This window comes from Ostrinia furnacalis, unplaced genomic scaffold, assembly GCF_004193835.3.
Source record: "Ostrinia furnacalis isolate ACB-3 unplaced genomic scaffold, ASM419383v2 OfSCF6054, whole genome shotgun sequence".
Classification (NCBI taxonomy): domain Eukaryota; kingdom Metazoa; phylum Arthropoda; class Insecta; order Lepidoptera; family Crambidae; genus Ostrinia; species Ostrinia furnacalis.
In genome coordinates this window covers 191,056-217,418 of record NW_021136293.1, presented here as the reverse complement: position 1 = coordinate 217,418, position 26,363 = coordinate 191,056, and the positions used below count along the sequence as shown (strand labels likewise).

Genomic DNA, 26,363 nt, shown 5'->3' with positions numbered 1-26,363 from the left:
TTACGTTAGCTGTTAGTTTAAATTATTTTTCTGAAAACCTATACATAGTATGGGTAATTCGGCAAGTACAGAACAGCGCATGTAAAATACAATACATAGTCAGGTCACTTTATTTAAATAAATAAAAAATCTATTTAAATCGAACCAACCTGGTTCGATCTAAACTTGTATTTGAATCGAGTTTATAGCTCGAGTAAGAATATTATCCATCATGAAGAGTTTTGCATTTTTTAAAACCCTTATTAAAATTATTGTTTCTCAAAAGTTCACTGGCCTAACAATACTAAATAAATTATTGTTCTTTTTGACCAATAATTTCTACGATTCTTTTTACTATTATTACTATAATACACTAAAGCGTTAAAATATTTTATTGCTTTATTTCATTATTAATCATTACCGTTTGCTTGCAGTGGCATTTTTTTAAAACTTAATGAAAATAGTACAATACTGCAGAAATATAATATTATAGTATTTCTTGCCTAATGACGTTGAAGTTAATCTTAATTACAAAAAACTTAACACCACTAATTGGTCCATAGAATATACAACATAAATAATGTCTTAACATTGTACTTACTACTATAGTTTGATTTTAATTTGAACAGCGGAAGGCCCCTTGATCTAATAATTACTAAAACTAAATTCCTTAGCTCTATTCATGACCATGTCATCTATTTATCTAAATATTGTGCATTGCTTGTCATTCAATAAAATTACGTGATTAATGATAAAAACATCAAAAATCGATGTATTAAAGCAATAAGATTCAACATCTTGCAAGCGAAAAACTACCTTATGCCTAAGCAAACAAGATTCGATAGGCTCCAATTCCTTTGGCACGCCTTCCTAAGCTCGAAATTGTTTTACAGTATAATCTGAACTTGTGATACTCTTATTAGCAAGAATACCTGGTAGAGTTACTACGAAATGAACACTAGTACACTGGAATTATGTCTCATTTTCGAATGAAATAATCACTAAAGGTAAATAATGCCATAATTTATGGCAAGGTTCTTTACGTAATGTATTACATTTTTTTACGCAATAAATGCTACTTGTAAAGTGACCATTATAATGGTCAGATATTACTGAAGCCACATTGTCAAATAAACAACATGCAAGTTATAAAAAAAATTACCACCAAATAATGGACCATAGAATCTTATACCAGGGCTCGTCAACTTTTTTCTTGTTGTAATATTCCGCGTTCGGTATCAAGCTAGTGTCATCAGTCGGGTCCTCCTCGAATATGTTTATCAGAGATGCTTTGATTCCGAATCTGAAGAACGCAAGATAAGGAAAATATTTCATGAGGAATAGACTGTACAAGAAATTCCAGTTGAAGTAAAGTCTGCCTAGATACGTCGTGTATAACACCGCCGCTATGAAGTTGAAGGCTAGTTTGTATTTGCCTCTGAAGCTGAGCCGTTTGAAATGTGGGGCGCTGTCCAGGGAATCGTAGTCCTGGACGTATAAGAGTCTGGGTGGAAGGTCAGGCAGCCCGTCGACGCCTGGTTTTGACATCAACAGCTTAGAATCCACACCTGAAACAAAACAAGTCTTGTAAAATACGTTGTATTCTTTGGTCTATGTCGTCGACGTATTTCGAGTTTGAACGTTTCCAAAGTAGTCGTGGCAATTGCCATTCGCTCACTTAAATCATGGATGTCATGTCCATAGGTATACCTAACTTCTGGGGGGCATGCAATTTTCACTATGAAACGAACATGATAACATCATCAGTTTTAAAAAACTAGTGTTCAGAGTAATAACCTATTGCAATTCCACTGTATACTATAATTAGTAAAATTATGTTTTCAATAGACGCGCTGTTTAGTAATTATTAATTATTATTAATTACTATACAGTGCGTTTATTCAAAACAAAACTGAGTTTGTTCTGGCGTTTCTTCTCAGCACTTGCCATATGTTTGTCTCGAAGCGCTGGTAGGGCCCAAAAGATAAGGAGACATGTAAAGTGCCCCATAAGGGCTACCTTTTCTTTTTTTATTATTTTCTATTGACGTTCATAAGTGCCACTTGTGGTCTAAACTGAATAAATATTTTTTGATTTTGATTTTGATTGAATAAAACTCAGAAGTTATTGTCAATTTTCAACCGACTTCAAAAAAGGAGGAGGTTCTCAATTCGACCCGTATGTTTTTTTTTTCTATGTTTGTTACGCGATAACTCCGCCAATTATGAACCGATTTGAACAAATCTTTTTTCGGCGTATAGGTAATACCTCAAGGGTGGTCCCATTTAAAGGACAATGTTCGTTCTCCATACATTGTTCGCCTAAAGAACCAACAATTTTGACATATTACTACCCGAAAGCGAAATAATACGATTCTGTGTGTAAGAACAATGATTCCTGATGGACACTTGCCATAAAATTAATGATTAAGAATATTAAATCACAGCGATTTTATAATATGTCGTTTANAATAATAGAAAAAACAACCCCCAAGGGTGGAAAATTGGGGATGAACTTTTTTATACGCAATATCTCCGCCGATTATAAATCAATTTGAACGATTATTTCTTTGTTGAATAGGTATTATCAAAAGGGAGGTTTCATGCGAATTTGAAGAAAATATTTCACCCCTAAGGGTGGAAAATTGGGGATGAACTTTTTTATACGCAATATTTTTAATTTTTAGTTTTTTTTGTGTTCACGCATTTGAAGTCGGTTTTATTTTTTTAAAAAGGTAATTATAATATATGAACTCGTTTAAATTCTGATGTTACTCACCGGTATCAGGCTGCTTTCCTTTCAAATGTTTCTTTAATTTATCCTGTAGCTTTACACGTTCGTCCTCAGTATAAATGTATCCGGGCACATCAGCCAAGTACCGACAGAAGTACAAGGTAGCCTCTTCGTCCACCGTAGGGTTGACCGACCACATGCCGTCAAGCATGACTCGCGCCGCGTGCTCGAAGTATTCTGGAACGTTCTCTAAGCACGGCGTGTAGACGCGGTCTAGTAACAGCTGGCACACCTCGCGGGTTTCATCAAATGTCTTGCGGCAAATGTTGTATCTGTAAGTGAGAGGCACAGTTTAGAAAAATGAAACTGTTGCAGAATCTTTTATTTTAGTTTTTTACTTTAAAGCACTGAGGACAATACAAGAAGGAAGGATAGGTTGCTCATATGTAAAGCAGATGAGGACATTTTATTTAGATTTTATGCTTAGTGAAAACTCATCTATGTAGGGTTGTTAAGGCAGGCGACTATGGCATCATAAATAAAAATACTGTTTTTTGAGTTACCTGCAGTTCCCTCCAAGTGATTGATCCATGTTTATCGTGCAATGAGCTTTTACACTCGTCAGTTGGCGCCACTATAGAGCAGGATCTTTTGCTAGTGGTGCCAACTGTAACTGTTGAGCACAACAATAATATTCCTCACTAAATGTCACTCACCTATCCTCCAGCCCGATCATATACCCGATGACGTGCCAGAAGTAGTTGTAGGCCTCCCAGTCGCCCTCCCTTAGCTGTCGGATGCCGAGCTTGTCCGGCTTGAGCACGGAGAAGCCGATGAACCCGAACTGCGTGAGCGCCACGTCTCGCTGCGACACCACGCCCAAACCTTTGAGCTTCGCCGCCATGCCCGCGCGCACGTGCCGAGAACGCACCGCGTATAGGGACTTCCATGACCTACAGAATTACAGAAACATTGCTTAGACAAGGTAAAATTTGAACAGTTTTTTTCTAAAATCGATTTTTGGGACGAGGTTGTTTCAAAAGGACGTTCACCGCTGGACAAAGGCCTCCCCCACCGATTTCCACAGCGACAGGCTCTATGCTTCCCGCATAGGAGCGGTAACTACATACTAAACGCCTTGATTTTGATTTGATTCCATTGATTTGGGAAATACAACCCCAATAAGGAACCCCCATGCAAAATTTGAGACTCATAGCACTTGTAGTTTCTGAGATTTCGTGTGAGTCAGTCAGTGACCTTTCGAGATAAATTGAATTTGAAATTTTTGATTTATGGATCAATTATAAATAATGAGTATGTATTTGCTATCTTAAATGACCGAGATAAATAGGCGCCATCGCGTGCGCTTTATTTATACAGTTACATAATAGTGAGTCGGTTAATTTATTGATAAATAAATAATTTTCATGGATATATTAACTTATCATAACAATTACGTAATTTACCTACCTTCGTTCCTAGAGTAACAGCATTGAGGAAACCATCATACATTGTCAATATATCAATATGAATGGAATATTTTTTTGCTGTGTAATCCCAGTAAAAGTGACGACAATCGTGGGCTTAAGCTAGTAGTCAATACTTCCAGTCTACTCACCTAGATCCTGGCTTCAGGTCGTTCTCGAACCACGTGATGGTATGCAGCAGCGTGGACAGATACCGCTTATAGGCGGTGTAGGTAGAGTTGGAGCGGCGCGTGCTGACCAGGATCCTCAGGATGGAAGGCACCGCGAACACCGCCACCAGTCCCAACAGCATTGACGTGGAGAACGAGTAGCTGTGGTCCCAGTAGAAGCGGCGGCCTCTGGTGACAGTTGTTGAATCTTTTATAGTTTGGCCCAGAACACACCGGTTTGAAATAGTCGCGTCATGTGTCTCTCAACGGAATCTATGGAAGAAACTTAGATGCAACTCAAAAGTAACTAGAAGTTGCAGTTTCGTTGCGATTGCGTTTCACCGTGTGTTCTGGGCCTTAGTTGTCAACTAGGAAAAAAGTTACATGTCAAAGTGCTGATTAATCACTAAACACATCTCCTCTAGTCTCGTCTCCCTTCCGCTTTGGTGGAAACTGGGACTTAAGAGAGTTTTCAGGCAAAGCGGAGACGAGGTGTTATTTGCGAGCGAGATTCTGTCGAGTCGAGGGTTCTGGGTTCGATTTGACACCATTAAATAGGGTGGCAGGGCTAGCAAAGTGCCAAGGGCCCCCGACACGACGGGGCCCCGGCCCCCCTCCCGCTATTTCAGGGCGCTGGTCCCGGGGCCCCCCTGAAAAAATAAATAGAATTTTCCACGGGCCTCGGATGGTATAGTTACGCCAGTGGATGACACGTACCTATCTAACTACTTAGTGTTAAATAACTGTGTATTTGTTCTCAGTTTGCAGTTTGGTAAGGAAATAGCGAACTTTGATTGCGCAGGGTTATAATCTCAGTTGTTATCACTTTTATACTAGGGACCCAAAACGTAGAACTTCAGCTGGTTTATTAATTGTTACAATTTCTTTTCGTTGAGTTATTTTGTGAAATATATTGTAAATAACCTCGTATGTGTCATCTGAAACATCTAAATTAAAAAGTTTAAAGGACTTTCATCGGGCACGTGCACTGGTGCATACCTACTTAGATAAAATCAACCCCCCTCAATCATAATCTAAACCTGCCTTAACATTACATATTTTTCTATGCCTAATATCACAGTTATGTGATAATTACTTGCGTCATGTTGAGATTACTTATTACTGCGTCGCGATATGCCGGTACCATAGTGTGGCATACCTAACAAGCCTCTATCATGAGATATTTTAGAGGTCTACCGTTTCAAAATCCCTTATTTAAAATGTAAGCCGCGGCAAAGCCTCTCTGCATACTTTGCATAACGACATTAAAAACAAAGCACAAATTCCCTGGTGTATAAGCTTTGCTAATCGCAAACGTGAAGTTTTCTTAGAAGCTTGGGAAAAGTGTTGTAACGCATAATTTTCATTAAGTTTAACCCATCGTAGCGTGAAGTACCTAACTGGTATTCATACCTAATGGTCTTACGGGTTGATCTTATCATGTTGACATTAGAGTTACTAGGTACTTTTGTTATCTTTAAAGCAAATATTTATTTTCATGCAAGTCATACATATTTTCTCTAAGACATTAAATAATTATGTTTCAACCTTAAAACTGAGCTTACCTATTGAATTTTTCTGCGTCAAAGTCATCTGGCAACTTCATTTCTAATTCTTCAGGTTTCACATTGTCCGAAGGTTTTTCCAACGCTTCTTCTGTCAATAACTGATTCACGAACTCTTCCGCTAGAACAAAATGAACAATTTAATTGGTAAATAAAAATATCACCGCGGACTGCGGACGTTCGACACGATGTTGTAATTTTTTTTATATGAAAATCCTAGGCCTAAATCATCAATTTCTTTCTTTTCAGTTACACTGAAACACCTGTAGATTTTTTTACATCCAAAGGTAACACAATGGGCTAGAACAATCGCCATCAGTCTATCGTTATCGCGAAGTTTGAAAACAATTTGCGAAACAAGAGCAGGTTTTCCAAAATTCTTTAGACGCCGAAGCGGTGACACGGGGCTAGGATGTATCGTGGAAGGATTGTTCTTTCATTCGTTACATTTATCTTTCATTTAGTATCATGTGATTGGGTAAGAAAAAAATATTTTTATCATTTACGAGACTATCAACTTAGTGCATCAGTGCATCTTTGGCTTATTTTGCCGCAAGAACCGGTTTGAGTTATTGCTTTTGCTATTAACCTAGATATTTGCGACAGCTAAATAAATAATTATTACTACTAAATCAAAACAATTAATTTAGGCCATTTCTGACCATAAAGTTAATAAGTATACCTAGTACTGTCTAATTGATTTACTGTTTTTAATTTAATTAGGCCGCCGAATGGATGGCTCCGGTGCAAGACCAACTGTAAGTCTTATAATGAAATAATAACAACCTAAATAATAATAAATAAATAAATAAATATCTTTGGACAATCTCACACAGCGCCATCTAGCCCCAAAGTAAGCAATTAATATGCTTGTGTTATGGGTTTTGTAATGATTGTTTTGTAAATAAATCTAACTTAAAATACCAATTACAGTAAAGAAAATCCATCTCGAAGGATCAACGACTATGGAGGAGTCTTATTCGACGATGAAACTTTACACATGGTACAGGTAGAAGAATCGACCGAGCATTTGCAGAGTCAAATGATGAAAAAATATGTCACTTCGAATCCAACAAACACAGAGTTAACTACGTCCAGTCTGAAAATCAAACTGGAGAACACACTGATGAATGCCAGAAAGTTGGCAGACACGCTGAAAGCGCAAATCAAAGAAGTCTCTGAGCGGGAGGAAATGCTGAAGGATGCTATAGTTAACGGCAGGTAAGTCCAGCTACTTAATCAAGCGCTTCTTCGTGCATTCATCATTTAGCATATTTAGCGAAGAGCAAAAAATGCACTGGAAAAACTTCCACCAAAGCACAGACGAGACAAGATGTACGACTTTTTACGCTTTCTGAGAGGTGGCTTCTCCGAGCTGAAGCGAAACGTGTCACTAAACAACAAACGGTGGTTGTTGTTCATTCTTCGCAATCAACAGACATTATCTTGGATCTTTGTTGTTTTTTCTGTAACGGCAGATCTGGGGTGTCAAGCGTCGTGGTGTCCACATTGGACCGGGCGCCACGCGCGTACGTCATCCAGGACGGAGTGTGGACCTTCTGCCGGGGCTCGGTGCGCCCGCAGCGGTCTGCCATGGCCTTCGAGGACTTCTCTTCTGTCCCCAAGTGCTTCGGACAAGAGGTAAACCGGCAGTTTAGCACATCAAGCCAAGCATGGTGGTGTCTACATTGGACCGGGCGTCACACGCGAACTTCATCAAGGATGGCGTGTGGACCGTTCTTGGGCGCAAGAACCCAGCCGCGCTCTACCATGGCCTCCGAGGACTTCTCTGCTGTTCCCAAGAGGTTTGTTTTGCTTTGGCTATTGAAGAATAGTCTGCTTTCTTTGTGTGTAATGTGTCGAGCAACAGATCAAAGTTAGCAAAACTTCAATAAACTTTGAATAACGATTACAATAAGAAGTGTAGATCATTTTACACCTCTAGGGTCTTTGGTATAGAGTCCATACATTTTCAACTGTTGTTTTAAGTTTGTTTTAAATATACGTCATGCTATCACATTCCTATAAACCGGTTGTACAGGTGTCCAACAACTTTGAATGGAATAAGATATTTTGTTTTCAAATCACATCGTTGTTACGTAGGTCCTGGCCCCTGCCAATCAAAAACATTATTGACTCTTGTAACAAAAACTAAAATACTGAAATATGTAACGGAATTAAGCTTATTGCCACTTGGCTATAAATAACCAGCCGGGGCCCCTACTGGCAGCCATGTGCCCTCCTCGTTATTACTGTAAGTAGGCGACATATCGGAAGTTTCCTTTGTAGAGAGTAAATAATCAAAATGATTTCATCAAAATCCTATTTACTTCACCACTATGAATTATCATGTCATGCGGCACAAGCACGCAAAAAACTCGGATAGAATTAGCAACAAAAACATTCAAAAAGTAAGGTCATATATCCAGTTTTTATGTAGGCAAGGCAAGTAGGTAATTATGAAAAAACATTTTGTTGCAATCTTGCTGGAATGTAAGATAATGGGTTCGACGTGCAAACAAAAAACAGACCCATATTATGTAGTTGAACAATGTTAAGTCGCAAAATACATGGTAATAATAATTATGCAACATTATTACTGGTGTGTCTATTAAAATGACACGTCATGCTCCTAAATTATTATAAGTTTTTGAGGAAAACACTATTGTCGAGGATTTAGGACAAGTTTCATATCTATAACCAACGTACGAAACGTGATCGAAGAGGAGTTTCCATCTTTAATGTAATCATATCATGTAGGTTCTTCATTTATGAAAATTGAAAATCAAATAGGTAGTAGGTTTAAATAAAAGCTTTTCATGTTTGACGTGGAAATGCAAACACTCATCTTTAGCTTAGGTCTTCTGTATTGATTTACTCTTCCCCTTATTCATTTCATCATGTTTGGAAAACCTGCACAGACACAGAATAAATACTAGTACAGACTGGAAGTACAATCTGTATTTTGGCTATTTGTTATTATGACTCACGAATGATGCCCTAGGATACGATAGAGCTTGTTTGTTTGAACCCGCTAATCTCAAGAAATGGTTCGACTAGTTTTTTTTATAGTATGTAGAATTGTAGATTTCTATTTCTAATATTTTCTGGGGTAGGTACCTACTAGCTAGACCATTCTGGGGTGGGCACGATAATAAACACGAAACTAGAGACTGCCCAATGACTAACAAGTTCTAAACTGCTATTTGCAATCCAACAATTACAGATGTCAGCGCAACAAGACCCTTGCGTCTTCAACTCCATCATTAAGTACGAGACAATGCCGACTGTGCGCCGGCTCGAGTACTCCGAAGACGACTTCCTTTGTCTGAAGAAGACCTTCAACAACACCCTCGAGAGGTACCTGAGCGTGCCGAGGCAAATCATCAACAAAACCTGCCAAAATGGTAAGTAACACTAGCTAAGCGTGATGTTATTCATACAAGATGCTAATGCTGTGAGTAAAAAACAAAACTAAAACATTTCTCCACCTTCCCATGGCGATTCCAACCTGCGCAATTACTTGGCAGGTTTCACTCGATCGCGCCACATTTTGGAGGACTGTTAAATGTAAACCAGGGAAGTTACCAATACCAACTCTACTACAGAATGAACGACACGATACAATTTCATTGTGACTTTCATGCTAGCCCAGACATGAATCGATATCGATAGAGCGATCAATATGAGGCGTACGTTAAGGTGCGATAAACGGCATATGCCAACAAGACCTTCAGACCTTCTTCAAGACTCCTGTGATCTCTTCTTGCTTATGCTTTCTTACAGGAACGGTCAGAAGTCTAGAAGAAAACACTGAGAAGTGCGGCCTAAGAGTGATGTCCGAGTACACATATTACCCGTCGAGAAATTCGCCTTTACGACTGCCTTTGGAGTACTGCGCCGAACCCGACGGCTCATGCAAGCTGATCATGGCCTGGCACGTCTCTAACTCTACCATAGAAAACTTCGAATTCCTCAAAAATGAACAAGGATTTAAAAAATATTTTATTAAGTCTGGAAGTTACGTAGAACACGTAATGTAGACCAATTGTTTTTAGTGTGTTATTCACAGATATAGATATACATAGATAACGCAAGTAGCACGATCTGTATTAAAACCAAGCGTGCCGACTTTTTAATACCTACTGTGACGTCACAGACAACATTTAGTGACGGGAAATCGTAATCGATTCAAAGATGCCGATGCCGCCGCTGCCCCAACGCACCGCTACGATCACAGAAATGGCATCGATTATCTGACAGACGAATGAGATACACAGACGAATGAGATATACAGACGAATGATATTAAACGGAATGTTTAAATAGATAATATTTTCATTGAATTTTAAATAAAAATGTATAATTCTAAAAGGCTAATTTTAGACACGATCCCGTATTAATAAAAACTTAAAATATGTTATTATTTACTTTAAATAGTGAATAAAATACATTTTAAGTTTTTATTAAAATATCAATATCTCGACAACGGTGCCTCGTAGATATTTTGTATTGCTCTTATAACATATCCAGCAATATTATGTGATTATTTGGTCACAAAATTCTGTTATTTGTGGCAATGTTTTATAAAAATCATCAAAATCACGTACACTACTTGTATTCATTTCTCTACAATCTACATCATCATCAGCAGATCATTATTTCTTATATGTATGTACACACATTATTATTTAAAAAAATACTTTTTGGTTTTTGTGAATTTTACTCAATATTTCTATTTTTTTGTATGAAAAGGCAAAAGTTTGTTCTAGAAATGAATTCGCCATCCTTTAATTATCCGAAAATGATACCACACTTGCCCTAATACCCATAGTTTTGAAGATATGGGCCTTAAAGTGAAGCGCGGCGGAAGGAAACTTGCCCCCCCTCCCCCTGCTACCACAGGGGGGGCTCCCGATGTCTACCGACGGAAATCCACTCAGGAGCACCCAAAGAACCACTGTTGCAAAAATGAGCCTTCTATACCAAAGTGGAGGGGTTCTTGCACTAAATTCCCTACTATGGGTCACTGCAGCCGGTTTACCGATATCGATAAAAACTGCATAAAATGTAAATGTGCACTATGGCAGGGAGGTACACGCCATTACTGCCTTCCCTAAGAAAATAATTATCTTTAACTTACTTTTCGTCATATATCTTTATGGATTTCTTTATTTTATTACATCGTAGGTACCTACCTACTTATCATTTCATGCAGTCACATCCTGCCAAAGTTGTTAATTTGTTGTGACGCGCGACTAGTTTTCGGTTTTTACGAAGTACTTTCTAGGTAGGCTGATGTATTGTTTGCTTTCGCTTTAAAAGCGTAAGTTGAATATGCAAGGAAAAATGCAAATGTTCAGAATAGTCAACTTGATTTCTTCATAATTTGCCAGGCCAAGCCAGATCTGATCTTGAATGTAGAGTCCGAAAATATGGAAAATCTTTCCAATTGAAAAAAAATTTAGATGCGACTCTTAACGCTAAAAATTAAATAACTACACATGATATCGTAAAACTGATTACTGATTCTAAAAGTGCTTCACAAGCTCTATCCAATGGTATCAATAATAGGTTACAGAATAAACTGGATCTATCCAAAAATTCAATGTTTCTTTCTTCCATACATTTAGTACTACCACAGTCATGACACTCATCTCTTCACAATATTATAGCAAGTAAAGACTAAAACCAATATTTTCCATGAATAATTTGAAATAAGAATACAATTTACGAGTTTATTTTAAGAGTTTATTATTAAATAAAATAAAATAAAAATAATTACACTTCTAATATTGTGTGGCTGGCATACATTTAGTATGGAAGCTGGAAACATTGAATTTTCAGATAGATCCAGTTTATTCTGTAACCTATTATTGGTACCATTTGAAAGAGCTCATGAAGCACTTTCAGGATCAGTTACCAGTTTTTCAATATCTTGTATAGTTTAGAAATAATCTAGTGAGATCACTTAACGTTTCCACCCTGTATACCAGCCATACATCTATGCTATAAGTTATTTGGCCTTTTATGTTGGAAATAGAAAGTTTAAGTATAATGGCAAACATAATATGTTTAATATAAGGGCAACCTATACTAATAGAAAATAATAATAGAGCAACTACAAAATAGATTAAAAAGACGCTGTAGTCAAGTCTATCAACAATGAAATCTACAGGCATTCAGGCAAACAGAAAGTATCAGTAAATAGATTGTGAAAAGAAATACAATGGGTAGAAAAAAGAGCAGTAAACTCATCTTGTTATATAGATCAAAATACTTTTTATTAGAGATGTAAAGAAAATCATCGACTGCCCAATAAATAAATTATTTCCTATTCATAAAACTAAACTTTAAACTCAAGATATGAATTTCTTACCAGATAGTGCCATTGTTTGTGCTGCAGATGATTACTGTAGGTCACAATATGGAATTAGGACGTTTCTCCAAACTTTCACGTATGAGTTTATTGACCTACATTAACAATCTTCCACACATGACTGCTAAAAGTAAACTAAAATAGTAAAATCGCTTGCTCTTCAAATTCGAAACTCTACTTCGCAACAAAACGTCAAAGTTGACATATCAAACGTCAAATCTTTTTTTTTTACTAGAAGAAGTTTTACGGCTTTGGAGCGAATGTGAAATCTTCGATAATACTACCATTGCCCTCTAAACTATGGACCGGCCAAAACAATACAGTGTGAGTCACGTTAAAGTGTACATATGAAAATAGATAAAACTAGACCTATTTTTCTCGACAAAAAAGAGGTCAATTTTTTTTTTAGATTTTTTTTAAATTTTTTTATCGTTTTTTTAAACGTAATAACTTTTAAACTAAGAGGTATATCCTGATAAAATAAAAACAGTAATAATACTAAATAATAAGCGCGCTTCAGCGGGACAGTCCATCCCAAAAAAAAAAAAAAACAGGCAATACTGCAAAGATACATAAAATACCCAGAAAATGCAAACAAATAATAAAAAATGACTCTTTTTGAAAAAAATCTGCTTAAAAATTCGTATATTTTTGGTTATTTGATAAATTTCTCAAAAAAATGCCCCTATAATAGGTGGTTTTTATTACTTTGTATTATTCTCTATCGTATTATCTTTGTAAAACCAAAAATCGCATGTCTCTATCCCTATCACAACATTTGCTATGATCGTTTGAACAAAGGCCTGCCACAAAATTATTCTCCGCTAAAGGTAGAGACAATTTTAATTTTAACTAAAATGCTTATTTTACCTCGAAATCTTTTGTTTTTATTTGAAATCTAACTTGTCTTTATCAAAATTACAAATCTAGAGCCATTTTCAGTTTCGTTGTCAACGAAGCGTTGAATGGCGCGCCCGGATAGGCTTAGTTCAAACAATCATTGCAAACGTTGTGAAAGGGATAGAGACATGCGATTTTTGGTTTTAAGAAGGTAATACGATAGAGAATAATACAAAGTAATAAAAACCACCGGTTATAGGGGCATTTTTTGGAGAAATTTATCAAATAACCACAAAAACACGAATTTTTTAGCAGATTTTTTTCAAAAAGTATCATTTTTTATTATTTTTTGGCCTTTTTTGTGTATTTTATGTATTTTTTTAGTATCGCCTGTTATTTAGCATTATTACTGTTTTTATTTTATCAGGATATACCTCTTAGTTTAAAAGTTATTACGTTTTCTTTACAATAAGTAATTGGAAGAAAAAAAATTCGATAAAAAATTAAAAAAAAACTCAAAAAATTTTCGACCTCTTTTTTGTCGATAAAAATAGGTCTAGTTTCATCTATTTTCATATGTACACTTTAACGTGACTCACACTGTATATTTTTTCTACTTTTTTTTAATCTTCATCTCATTACATCTTGGTCACAGATATGGATTAGAGTAGATACAGCAAGTTGATCGTCAAAGCGTGCCATTCCGATATGTCCAAATGGACATACATGGTCGAGTGATGTTCATGTAATCCGATTACAACAATCGGTTACGATGATTTTACGAGAACAGTAGTACGAACACGGTAGAAAGAAGATATTATTTACGGATTGAGAATTGTAATTAACAGCACAAGTAGCAAATAATTAATTAGAATAAAGTAGCAGTAGAAGAAGTATAAAGTAGCATTGTTTTTAATACATATCCTGCGATGTACTCTTAAGAGTTAAAACCATGGTCCCTGTATGTGGTGCACTCATACCGATCCCAAGGAAACGTACTTACTCATAACAATAAGACACACACTGATCCATGTATTTATGCACTTGACAAATTTATGCCTTGAAACGCTAGTAGGGTAAAAAATATAACGAGATTTGACGATTTGTAAGAATTACTTTTTTTAAAAAAGGTAAATAAAGATGTTTTTGGTTTTGTATTTAACAAATTATCAGTTTTATCGGAATTAATTAATTTTCGAATCGAGTCACACGATATCTTTCGATGACTTTGCAAATGCAGTACGATGATACGATTACTTTTACGTTGCGGCAATCACTAAAATTCGCTAAAATGACACTAATGACGTTTAAAAAGTGGCACGCTCGGCTTCATACAATTTTTGACACATGCTGCATCTATCCATATCTGTGATCTTGGTCTATCTAGTTGTTAAATTATTATGAGGTAAAATGTCACCCTTGAATTCGGGGCGTTTGGCTGAAAATAGCATTTCCTATGTATTACTTTTCTCTATGGTAGCACTAGTAAGAAAAATTACGTCCTTTTAGCAGTAAGTGTTATCACTGCTGAAAAAATCTATTATGAAACGTTCGTTTTGAAGTTATCAAACGTGTTCCTCATTGAAAACATGCTAAAATTTTCGGCGGTTGCCTTGGCGATTGCCATTTTGCCAGTGGCGGCGTAGCATGGGTTGACCCCCGGGGCGATCACCCCCCCCCCCCCCCCGTCATAAGTCCTATGGCACCCCCTACCCAGGATTTTGGGGTTACCTATCGATTCGAAGATTNCATGAGATAGACCGCAGACTTGTCATGGCAGATCCGCTAATCAGTACTAATATGCGCGACTTGTGTCACCCCCTTGAGGCTTGGCACCCGGGGCGGACCGCCCCCACCGCCCCCCCCTTACGCCGCTAGTGCATTTTGCTAACAAATTTTATTTTCGGCCAAACGCGCCTATTTATTGTCAGTTTGACAGACATCTGACATTGACAGTAATTTGTTTTGGGGTACGACGACGGGATAGTTTTTTCTTCTTTCTGGAGAATTTCCTGAATTTCTTCGTGAAAATTACGAATTTCTTTAAGGACACATTTTGAAATAGTTTTAACATAATAATAATTCATAAAATGATACATTTACACTGAGATTCAAAAGCCAATCAAAATGAAATGTCATGTACCTGGCGCGAACGTTAAAGGTTTTGATTTTCCCTTTTATTTATTACTGTTTCCATGCGTGTTTTTAACTAACGATTACTATTGACTTAGTTTTAGGAAGGACTGTGCATGCCTTAGCCAGATTTGGAGATGAGTTGTACCTCGAGTCACTTCCAGATTGTATACTTTTGAGAACACTAAATGCAGCAGAATCAGCTTACGCGATGGTGAAGTTCAATAAAAGTTTCTTTTCCTACTTCAATTATAATTACTACTCCACTGAAGATAACGAAGGGTTGAAGTGTAAAATCTCAATGAAATCTGCTTTGAATACATTCAAGTCTCCAACACATATGGACAAACAAGTTGAGAATTTGGAAATAAAACTTGACCCAGAGTCATGTAAACTTATATTTCAGTTGAAATGTAAGCATGGCATAGTCAAGACACATTATATATCAATACTAGACTGCAAAGCAATGCAAGCTGTTTACACAAAGGACTTGGTACCAAATAGGTAAGTATAGTAACTACCTACTTGCTGATACCAGGCCTGGCTCACTCCGCGCGGTACATCCGATAATTACCTACAGCGAAGCGCCCCGCCGGCGGGTATTATATCAGTCGAGTGTCACGCGCGCGCTCCTCAGGACGCAGGCGTGCGTTGTAGTATGATTATAATTCTATGATCGAAGTATTATTTAAAAATGGACATAAAGAGAAAGAAATATTGTGCGGCGTTCGGGTGTTAAATTCGCAAAGTAGTATACCGGATTTATCTTTTTTTTTCGCTTCCCAAAGATGCTGAAAGGTATGTTGGCCATGTAGGTAATCAATAATTCTTAGGATAGTATAGGAACCTAACCTACTATGACTACTGCTCAGAATGCGTTCGTTCGTTTCAGCCAAATGACGTCCACTGCTGGACAAAGGCCCTCCCAAGGTTTTCCATAATGAATGCATACTTACCTACATACGTACCTCATTACAAATAAGTAGATTAATTATTTTTTCACTAGACAGCAACCCTAACAGCGTAAGAAGAGTTCAGAGGCACGCGATAGAAAGAGACAAAACTTGTAGGTGAATAAAATTGTAGGTACGTAGTGCTGTGCGAGCTGAATTCCACTGTATCGCGTCGTAGCAAGACTCGCATTTATTTAAATCGTCTTGCAGAGTAATCCTTCTGTACCTGTACTATTACTTATTCTGTGCTGATACTTAACCATTTTATATTTGTCATTAATTGGTAATTAATTTTTCAGAATAACATCACCCCAGAGAATATTGTCAGAAGCACTGGGCAACTTCCAGAGTTCCGATGACCAGGTTACTCTTGAGGCTACTGCACAATCACTAGTGCTACGGAACTATCTGGATACAAACATAGACTTGCTGAAGATCATCAGAACCCAAATAAGTCTCAAACCAGCAGAGTTTGATAGTTACACCATAGGGGAAGAGACTACTATTACTTTTACACTAAAAGAGTTCAAGGCATTACTGGCTTTTGCTGAAGCATTAAATTTACCTCTACAACTTCATTTCGAAACTACTGGACGGCCAGCTGTCTTCATTGTACATAATGGAACAACATTTGAAGCACATTTTGTGTTAGCTACGTCAAAGGCAGATAATGCTACTCAAGCAACATCAACACAGAACACAACGAAAACAGAACGGACTAAACGTAAAGATGCTAGTGCTCAGGATTCAGCTAGGAAAAAGGCTCATCTTGACACAGATATTTCTAAATGCTTAGAAGAGGACTCACATTTATTTAATTTTATTGATATACCCGACGAAAATGTTTTGACTGCCAATAAAGGAGCCAGCAATAGCAGCATAAATGGTGGTAATGCAAATCATATAGAAAATAGTCGCCTAAATGATATTATGGACTGTGACAATATACCAGGGTCTCCAACATCGAAAACAATGATAAAATCAGTGTTCAAAAGGTGTTTTGAAAGTACATTTGATCCAAGAGCCATACAAGGTGTAGTTTTGGCTGAAAACTCAGATAGTGAATGAATCATTTTATGTAATGGTTACATACCTATTTAATTTATTGAATGTTATGAAGTTTCAAGTGCCTAATAAAGTTGTAAGAAAAAATATTATTTAATCATGTGTATGTATAATTACTAATATTTCAACAATGGTTGCTACATAAATGAAAAAATATCGAATTTTTTAAATTTATTTAAATTAAAATCATAGCTTAATATAAATGCTATATTATGTTATAGACTAATTTCCGAAAACAAAAGGAATTTCAAGAGGAATGCAAATGAAATAGCATTATCACTGCATTATAATTTTATAGCAAAAAATATACATACACAGTAAAAATATACACACGTCACAAATTATTATTGTTCGATGATATAAATGTGATCTGGGGTTCGATATTCATGTCATTAAATTTGCAAACGGTAACAATTATTATACCTCTATGTCATTTGACCGATTCTATGATCGATCATGACAATACTAACAAAGACAATAAGGCATGTCTCATTAACATTATTGTATTTATAACAAAATTGCACTATTGAAGGAGAGAAAAGATTAAAATGTTTCAACAAAATGCAAACAATCCAAGATTTGAATCATATACAATAATTACTTTTAGTAGCTCTCACATAAACTCATCGAACTTTAGCAAGAATCATAATGGACAAGGTATAATCGATACAATGTTAAGTTACAAAATTTTATTTTAATTCAGTAAAAATTATAATTATTTAGGTATTAAATTTACTACTAAAATTAGCACTAGAATAAAAATTGTGTCAGAGAAGCGACCAATGTGTACATATCCATCGCGTTGTTTCGGTAACTAACATTTCACACATGCAGACATTTTTTTTTTAAGATCTTTTACAATTTTTCATTTATTGTGTTTCATAAATTGCATGTTGTAAACAATATACAAATTGAGAAATGTAATAAATAATAATTGCTGATATCATATGCAACTTCAGATTTGGTTTCTACTATACAGAGATCAAACTTTACCGTAATAAGAAGAAAAATTAACAAATGCAGATTTGTTTCTCATTAAAAAAATTACCATACACATTTCATTATTATAACAATAGCTAGCTAACACGTCTTAAAAAAGATGAAAAAGACCTTGAATTCTATTTTTAATTTATTATTTATAAAATACGGCAGCGATACCATTTAATTACAATAAGTATTTATTTTTAAATCAATTTCAATATTGTCTCTGGCCCAGATGGAGGGGCTTGCACTAGGATCACGCTGGGGCCTGCTCTCAACGTCCTAACTGAATCACCAAACACTCACTATCCAACTAAATTAATGAAAAAGGGCACTGTTATTTAAGAACAATCCTCTTGGCTCTTTCTCACACACTGTGCTACTTTTCTTTTAAACTCCGAATATGATTCTCTCCATTCTTTCTGCAAAAAGAAACAGAATGAGCACACTCGTACAAGTGATATGCGTATATCGGTGTCTGAGACCGGCGGGCTGCGGACCTAGTACCCAATGGTCTCAACGTGGTGTGTATGATTGTGGTGTCATGAGGCCCTTTTCCAACAATAAATCTGATCTAAGTCCCCCTCAATCTCCTAAAAGCAATCTTCTTGACTTTTCCTAACACATCTGGCAACTTTCTTTTTGAAATCCGAATATCGTTCCCTCCATTCTTTCTGTGGATACAAACAACAATAAAGTCAGATAAGTACAAAAACTATACATCGAAAAGGAGAAAACACATGCAACAAATAATAAAACATATAAATAAAATTATATTGGGTAGATTCCATTCCACAATGAAGCATATAATACTACATAATTAAATTAAAAAAAAGGAAATCAAAGACAGACACTAACTTGGAGAAAATACATAGGCATCTCAAAAAGCAGGACCTTGATAATTCAAACCAAAGCTGATTAAAATGCTAGTTTATGGTGTTATTGCATCCTTCATTATTTAAATATAAAAATGTGTTATATTCTTAAACTTTTCTTAATATTATAAAAATACTGTTTTATTTCATTAACATTTGCTGCTTAATAATGGAAACAAATAAATATATTGTTAGATCAAAACCTATTAAATGACCCTAAATTGAAGAGTTAATAAATCTGAAATTATTATTTAGAAAAGAACAAATTTCAGAATATCATCATAACAAAACTTACACTTGTATGTGCACATAAGCTTAAAATATCTTTCTTCATTAACTTTTGTATCATATAAAAACAGCTTTTTGAAAAACTGTTTTTTAAGATTATGTTAGAATTATCATGGCCCAACAGAGTTCATTATGCTATCAAAGTGGTAGTATAAAGCTTGTGCAGTGTGAAAAATTGTGTTACTACATAGGACATGCAAATAAAAATATAAGTATACTAACCGCAGCATCAACATTGGCAGGACTTTCATCATTAGGATCAGCCAGCATGGAGATTACACTTATGAGAATGGTCTCCACGGTGTGCACTGGTAACCACCGCTCTGATGCCTTCTCGTAGCCCCATTTGTCATCTCCAGGTTCGTGCAATATTGATATGCACACATCACCATTCTTTTCAACTGAAAAATGGGGAATGGCACTATTAAATATTAGGTTTATACAACATTATTGACCAAGTTGAATATACTATTGGACTAAAAACATGCTTATATAGTACTCTTGAAAAAACTAGCTCTTTAAAGTCTTTTTATCTAATTTTTGCTTGTCTTAATATCTACTGATAGTGAAGATAGTTTTGATTTCTTAGGGAATATATTTGACTTGGTAAAATGAATGTTCACATAATTACTCACTATTTGGGTGCCATATCTCAGTAACAAATTTCATCCGCGGTGGCCTCAGAGGATACTCCTTTGGAAAATGTAAGTGTGCCTTGAAGAACCCACCCTCACTGTAAAACAAATGATTAAATCAATTATTGGTCTAGTTTTTTGTAGTCGTTAATCTTTATCATCAGTGTCATTAGGATAAATTTGTTAAGAGTGAAAAATAGCATGCATATTTAAAAAACTACTATAAATACTGGAATTTGATGAATTATACAATACTTGTTACTCACTATAATGTATCCGGAGGACCAATGATGAGCACTTCCCATCTATAAATATCATTGTCGTCTATCAACCCAGCAGAAAAGCCTTCCACTGGATTTTTGTTCAGTTCTGAAAAACGCCATTGTAACACATAAGTTTCAAGCACATTTTAATAACCTCCCTTTCCATTGATTTCTGCGTAAGATGCTAAATACAAGAAACGTGAATCATTGCCAAGTATGAACCGTAAATACACTTTGAAAATAGTATTCTACTCTCTGGCTTTGGCAACGAGTAGCTGTCATCGTGAGCACTATTGATTTTACTCCTTCCAGCCCGAGTGCAATAAAATTACATCAATTAAAAATTGGGCTAAACGAACGAAGAAAGATTTTACCTTACATTATCATCCAAATCACAAAGATGCCCAAAATTCGACCCACTAAGGTCAATGATTCCACGACAAGTCATTTGACGCTCGGTGCGAGTGACTCGACAAATTATTTTTGAACGCACTAAACACATACCTGCTAGCTGCTTTTTTAATAAAAGCGAAGACTGTGGCTCTGACATTAATTACAAATGTGAAATTTACCCTGACGACACGAAACAAATGATTTTTACACAAAAGATGGCTGGCTGAGTTTTGGGCAGGTTGTGAAACATATGAGTTGCAGCTTGTTTCCGGTACGGTGTTGCCAGTTAACAAAAAAAATGTTATGGCTGTTCTTTATAGCTCATAGCTCACTTGGTTATTCGATTTAAAATAAATATCCCCATCACTACTTCTACTTTTTTAAATATTTACCGATAAAGCAAGGACATCGAAACCGACGCGATACAGCTATCAAGGAACTAATTTAATATTTCTCATTTGCAAAGAAAGACGTTTAAATATAATTAAACATATTAATATACATAAAAAATAGGAGCGAATCTAAAAAAATTGAATTGTAAGGCCTTTAGCAACTTTTTATTTTACTTTATGTTGGTGTCTCCTTTTCTAGCCTCGATGACTTAGCTTTGTATCTATTAAGTGCAAAATGCAACCAACAGATGGCGCTGTACTGTGTCTAGCTCGCACAAGTATTATTTGTCCATACATTATGTCGGGGACTACAGTCTATTTTTGAACATTAATACACGTCTTGTCTAAGTCTTAGTACAATACTATTGTCGTTTTATTTAACCATATAGTAAAGTTCAGAATACAGAAAGTTCAGTGTATAATGAATAAATATAATATGTGATATAAGAAATGGGGATGGACGGGTAAAAAATAAAATATTAATGTAAGTGACTATTATTTATTTAAAGTCTGGGTCTTAGAAGGTAATCAACTTATACTATGTAACATTAATCTGCATCACATTCCTCAGAATCAGTTTTAACTTTTTTCGTTTTAGGTTCACTGTGTCCATTTACTTTTTCTATTTTGCGCTTATTTTTCTTTTTCTTTTTTTTACCCTGCTGTTTTTGAACACCATTATGATTGTGTTGATCTTGGTTCAACTTGACCTTAACTGCTGTGCCTTTACAGGAACTCACTATGTCAAACAGTGAATCAAAGTTAATTTCGCTGTTAATATTTGTACTTTCGTGAAACGATTTAATTATGTTTATCAATTTCTTTAAAGCAATAAAGAAATTATTTTTTATGTCAAATAACGTTTTTCCTTTTAATTTAATGGTTAAAGTATTTTCAAAATTCTTCTCTAACTCAGACAATTTGCTTAGGACTTGTTCCGATGTCGGTTTGTTTCGTTTCAGTGACCTATAAAATCCTGCCATCAATTCTATGCCTTCATTACGACGGAATTGCCTAACTTCGCTGTTGAAAATATTTTCTGTTATGATTGGCACAATCTCAAAATTTCCCTCCCAATCCATTTGCAATATATTGTGGAAAAATATGATAGGAAGTAAACAACTCCGATTCTGGAAATAATTCTGCATAGCTTCCTTTAAGATCTCTACTAAAGGCGACGGTGCTTTTTTCTTTTTAGGAGATTTAGGATTCTTAACACCAATTTTTTGTGAACAATTAATAATAAATGTAGCAAAAAATGTGATAACATCACCAACAGCTTGAAACATAAAATGCGACCTGTCGCCTTTATCTATCGTCGCCTTTAAATACTCACATAAGATATCCATGGTGATCCCTTCAGAAGATGAGAATTTCCGGACCTTAGTCAGAGTTTTGATAGTTTTCCGAACCCTGTTTTCCAGTTCACTGAACTGATTATCCTGTATACAAAATTCCAAGCACCTGGTCAGGGGCGCAATCATAGACAAACAAATGTCCATAGATGGATCTTTTTCTAAGTAAATATTCAAAAGATCAAGAACCCTAATTCTGAAGTCAGACAGGGCCTTTTTATCTTTTCGTTCTTTCTTGTTTTTCTTTCCTTTGCCTTGGCCAAACTGTTTGAATGCTTCAGCTAGAGCTTCGTCAAGTTGTTTGCCTTCCTCCTCGTCAATCATGTCAGCGTCAACGCTTTCAGCGTCGCTTTCATTGGCGGCACCGCCCAGTGCTTTCTGCACTGCCATTCTGAGTTGATCAGGTATAGTCATTTCGTCATCCTCCTCTTCTTCTGAATCGCTCTCGCCACTTTCTTCATTACTTTTCTTTTTAGCTTCATCATCGTCATCATCACTTTCTTCATCATCGTCACCTTCCTTATCTGAATCGCCCTCCTCGTCCTCATCATCGGAGTCCACACCATTGGCCAGTGGGTTTGACTCACTTTCCGGATCTAGAACCGATACAATTTGACCGATTGTCGTCGGAGTTAGGAATTCCCAAAGCAGTCTGAATACACATTGTACAATAGACCGTAAAACACTTGATTCCACAGATAAAATGGATAAGAGAACTTCTACCAATACTTCTAACCATTCTGGTTCATCAGGCACTTCATTTTCTTTTAATTTCTGAGGTTTCTTTTTTTTGTCTTTAGTATAATGTTCATAGCAACTTTTCAATTCTTTTATTGAACTCCTGGCAGCTTTCATGTGAGTAGGTTCAGAGAACAAAAACAAGCCAAGTTGATATAACAAAATGAGGAAAACTTTATCTACTTTAGATTTTTGATCTTTTTTTTCTATATTCTGGCAGATATTAATAACCATTTCCCAACACTCCATACTTTCTTTTGGGAATTGTTTTTCTAACTTTGCACGGATCTGTTCTTTTTGTAAACTTGAGATTATAAAACTACACAGTGAAGACAGTACGTATAGCAGATCATCGACATTTGTAAAACGCGATCCAAAACATCGGTAGAAAGATATCTTGATTGCACCTGAAATGAAAGAAAAATATTATAAATTATTATTAAATGAAATCAAATATACAATGTGTGATATAGTTACAAAAGCAAAAGATATTTTACCTGAAAGTTCAGAACTGATAGCAGCATTTTCATCTCCACCAATTTTGAAAAAGCCGAAACACATTAATAACTTCATGTAAGTTAGTTTGAATTCTACATCATCTTTTACAGAGTCCTGGGTAACCAAATAGGACAATAACTCAGCTGCCTTCTGCCTTTCGTTATTGTACCAGTTTCTTTCAACACCCTCCTTTACAGTTTTTTTTGTAGTGTTTAATAGGACACCTTTGAATGATTTTGCTAGTTTTTTAGTTCCATCTTTTTCTAAATCTGAAATTATGGCTTTGACAAGGCTTGTGCCAGTAGCTTCTGTAAAGTTCATCTCTCCTGGGTTAAATAAAAGTTTCTTTAGGGTTTCTACTCTTATTTGATCTGTAATCTTTTCAGATTTCATACACTTTGCTAAAGTTTGAAGCACTTCCTTTTCTTTTTTTATCATGATCTTGTGATCATCTTCATCATCTCTCTTGAACCTTATTTTGCTGGCTGTTTGAAGTCCTTTGAACCAATCCATGAATAATTTGAAAAAGTTGTTGCTGATGAGGTCTGGTATGACTTCTACATTATCTGTCAGATTGTGAAGTATATCATTAAGAATGTTTAAAGCAACCAATTCTCTGTTCCGATTGTGTTTTGTGAGTTGACCGTCAATGCCTGAAGCCCAGAACAGTTTCAAATGGGGCGAATTAGATATTTGTACACCAATTTCATGATAAATTGGATGGGTAACAGTGTTGTAATCAATTTTGGCCTGAAAGCACAAAAATACAATAGTAAAAATGACATTACATAACAGTTACACAATAAACAGAGAGAATAAAGATAAGACTGACACTGAATCTTACCATAAGTTTTTCACAAATATCAGGAATAGTGTCCTCACATAGCAGTTCTGGCACTCCTAAAAGTTTTCTCAACTTCACTTTATTTGGGAACTTCTTGCTGACGACTAAGAGGAAGTACAGGGAATCCAATGTATGATCTTTTATATCTTTTTTTAAGTCAACTTTAAGACTTGACCATACAACTGATGAGAACTGTTCTTCAGACAGCTGGAAAAAATACATGCATTTAATCAATAACTTAATTAGTGATGTTTTCAGATGAATAAAGGAAATAAGTTTAAGGAAACATTTAATCATGGCTAAAATAAAAGATAACTTACATTTTTCACAAAGTCTAGTAGCATCAGGTAGGCAATTGTGCCAAGGTATGACTTCTTTTGGCTGGCCGTCAGGAGCAGGGTAATTACCTCCTTCTGCTCATCTTCTGAGGTGCTCATCATGAGACCAGACCGAAATATAGCTCCACAGACTAAGATCTGACCAAGCGCTACATCTCCAACTTCCTGCAATATAATAACAGATATCATTAAAAATAAATTATGCACTTCAGTATAAAAACACCAACATTCAAATCTTTCAATATTTAACAAACTATATGGCTGGTTATCATGTCCATAGTATAAAGTACTTACACTTTTTGATGCATTCCCAGCATGCAACTCCTTCTTAACTAGTTGCAACAGTTCAGAAACAGTTACATTATCAATTTTAGATAAAAGTGTGACTAGTGTTGCAAAGTATCCTGTTCGCATAGCTGGCACGTTAGCTCCTAAGCTCCGCACCAAACGTTTCAACACATAACGAAAGTCTTTGTCATCCTAGAAAAACGAAATGAAAAATGTTACTTTGGGGTTAAAATTAATTCAAATAAAATGTTTTACTCCTCTCTCACAATGAACGAATCATTTAGAGCAAACGAATAAAGATATGATAGGTAGAAGCCCAGTCTTGGAAAAAAATAACTTTATATAATATAATGATTGGGCTATAATGTAGCACTGTGCACATAACTTAGTGCTTCCTAATCGTTTCGACTTTCTCTAAAAAACAGACAAACAAAATAATGATAAATACAATTTAGAGGTTATAAATTACAAGCATAATCTAAGATCCTTTAAAGCATTATTAACCAAAAGTAATGCATTAATCTACGAAATTAGCTACACACCTCATTGCTATATAGCTGTGTTATTATTCTAGCACCACCAGTAAGTTTTAGTTCAACTCTTTCCGCTCTTAGTAAATCAAAAGCATCCAAGACCGACGAAGTCACTTTTAAGTTCTTGTGATGGTTCTCCTCAGCAGGAGCAGGATCCTCTTCTACCATTTTTATCTCCATAATGTTTACACAATTCTACTTATGGCAATTTCACATTACTTTCTTAAGAATTCAAAAATTCCCATGTGTGAGTCCACCAAATCACCACGTTTATTTGACAGCTTGACAGCTTGATTTGATGACAGTTATAGTGTATGGCACTTTTTTTTTTAATTTTCTTGCAAAACTATTTATTTTTTTACTTATGGCAACACTTTCTTAAATACCTTGGAGATAGTGATGTCTCGGATAGCCCATATTTTGAGCTCAAAGTAAATTTAATTAAATAGTACAAGTTTTACAAAACAATAAAACTTGTATTATTGAGCAGAGACGATGCACAGCATCTGGTGAGAGAGATGCGTCTACTTCCGGTGTAGTTTTTTACCATTTTATTCCATAAATGACGTCATTTCCGCAATTATTTAATAGGAATTGATTTGACTTACTTCCGTTTGCCGCCAACCTAGTATAAGAACGTTGAGAAATAAATTATTTCAG

At 35.7% G+C, this 26,363-nt stretch overlaps 5 protein-coding genes across 7 annotated transcripts; 2 read left to right on the top strand and 3 right to left on the bottom strand.

The window, feature by feature from the left end:
- Positions 1–10: 10 nt before the first annotated feature.
- Positions 11–12,483, bottom strand: LOC114361931 (uncharacterized). The gene is made up of 6 exons (XM_028317160.1): positions 12,292–12,483; positions 5,914–6,034; positions 4,331–4,537; positions 3,429–3,665; positions 2,758–3,044; positions 11–1,547 (listed from the first exon to the last, which is right to left on the bottom strand). Exons 1-6 carry the CDS (start codon positions 12,302–12,304, stop codon positions 1,138–1,140), a joined length of 1,275 nt encoding a protein of 424 aa, XP_028172961.1. The 5' UTR covers positions 12,305–12,483; the 3' UTR covers positions 11–1,137.
- Positions 6,016–9,980, top strand: LOC114361932 (uncharacterized). Its single transcript, XM_028317161.1, has 7 exons — positions 6,016–6,060; positions 6,163–6,391; positions 6,637–6,671; positions 6,847–7,134; positions 7,392–7,554; positions 9,140–9,320; positions 9,700–9,980. Exons 2-7 carry the CDS (start codon positions 6,326–6,328, stop codon positions 9,954–9,956), a joined length of 990 nt encoding a protein of 329 aa, XP_028172962.1. The 5' UTR covers positions 6,016–6,060; positions 6,163–6,325; the 3' UTR covers positions 9,957–9,980.
- Positions 12,484–15,258: 2,775 nt separating the features above from the next.
- On the top strand, positions 15,259–17,379 carry Rad9 (cell cycle checkpoint control protein Rad9). Its single transcript, XM_028317137.1, has 3 exons — positions 15,259–15,292; positions 15,363–15,768; positions 16,517–17,379. Exons 1-3 carry the CDS (start codon positions 15,259–15,261, stop codon positions 17,283–17,285), a joined length of 1,209 nt encoding a protein of 402 aa, XP_028172938.1. The 3' UTR covers positions 17,286–17,379.
- A 253-nt stretch (positions 17,380–17,632) lies between these two features.
- Positions 17,633–20,985, bottom strand: Ube2g1 (ubiquitin-conjugating enzyme E2G 1). Of its 3 annotated transcripts, none has more exons than XM_028317139.1 (5): positions 20,829–20,985; positions 20,328–20,430; positions 20,062–20,159; positions 19,649–19,827; positions 17,633–18,685 (listed from the first exon to the last, which is right to left on the bottom strand). In XM_028317139.1, the coding sequence occupies exons 1-5, from the start codon at positions 20,872–20,874 to the stop codon at positions 18,605–18,607; spliced, it is 507 nt and encodes a 168-aa protein (XP_028172940.1). In that variant the 5' UTR covers positions 20,875–20,985; the 3' UTR covers positions 17,633–18,604. The 3 variants fall into 3 exon arrangements, with proteins under 3 accessions (XP_028172940.1, XP_028172939.1, XP_028172941.1); XM_028317138.1 differs by having other exon boundaries at positions 17,633–18,937; positions 20,829–20,981; XM_028317140.1 differs by lacking the exon at positions 20,829–20,985 and adding an exon at positions 20,699–20,783.
- Positions 20,986–21,594: 609 nt separating this feature from the next.
- Positions 21,595–25,992, bottom strand: Mybbp1A (MYB binding protein 1a). The gene is made up of 6 exons (XM_028317159.1): positions 25,713–25,992; positions 25,177–25,362; positions 24,865–25,047; positions 24,545–24,751; positions 23,700–24,450; positions 21,595–23,609 (listed from the first exon to the last, which is right to left on the bottom strand). Exons 1-6 carry the CDS (start codon positions 25,881–25,883, stop codon positions 21,658–21,660), a joined length of 3,450 nt encoding a protein of 1,149 aa, XP_028172960.1. The 5' UTR covers positions 25,884–25,992; the 3' UTR covers positions 21,595–21,657.
- Between the last annotated feature and the right edge of the window lie 371 nt (positions 25,993–26,363).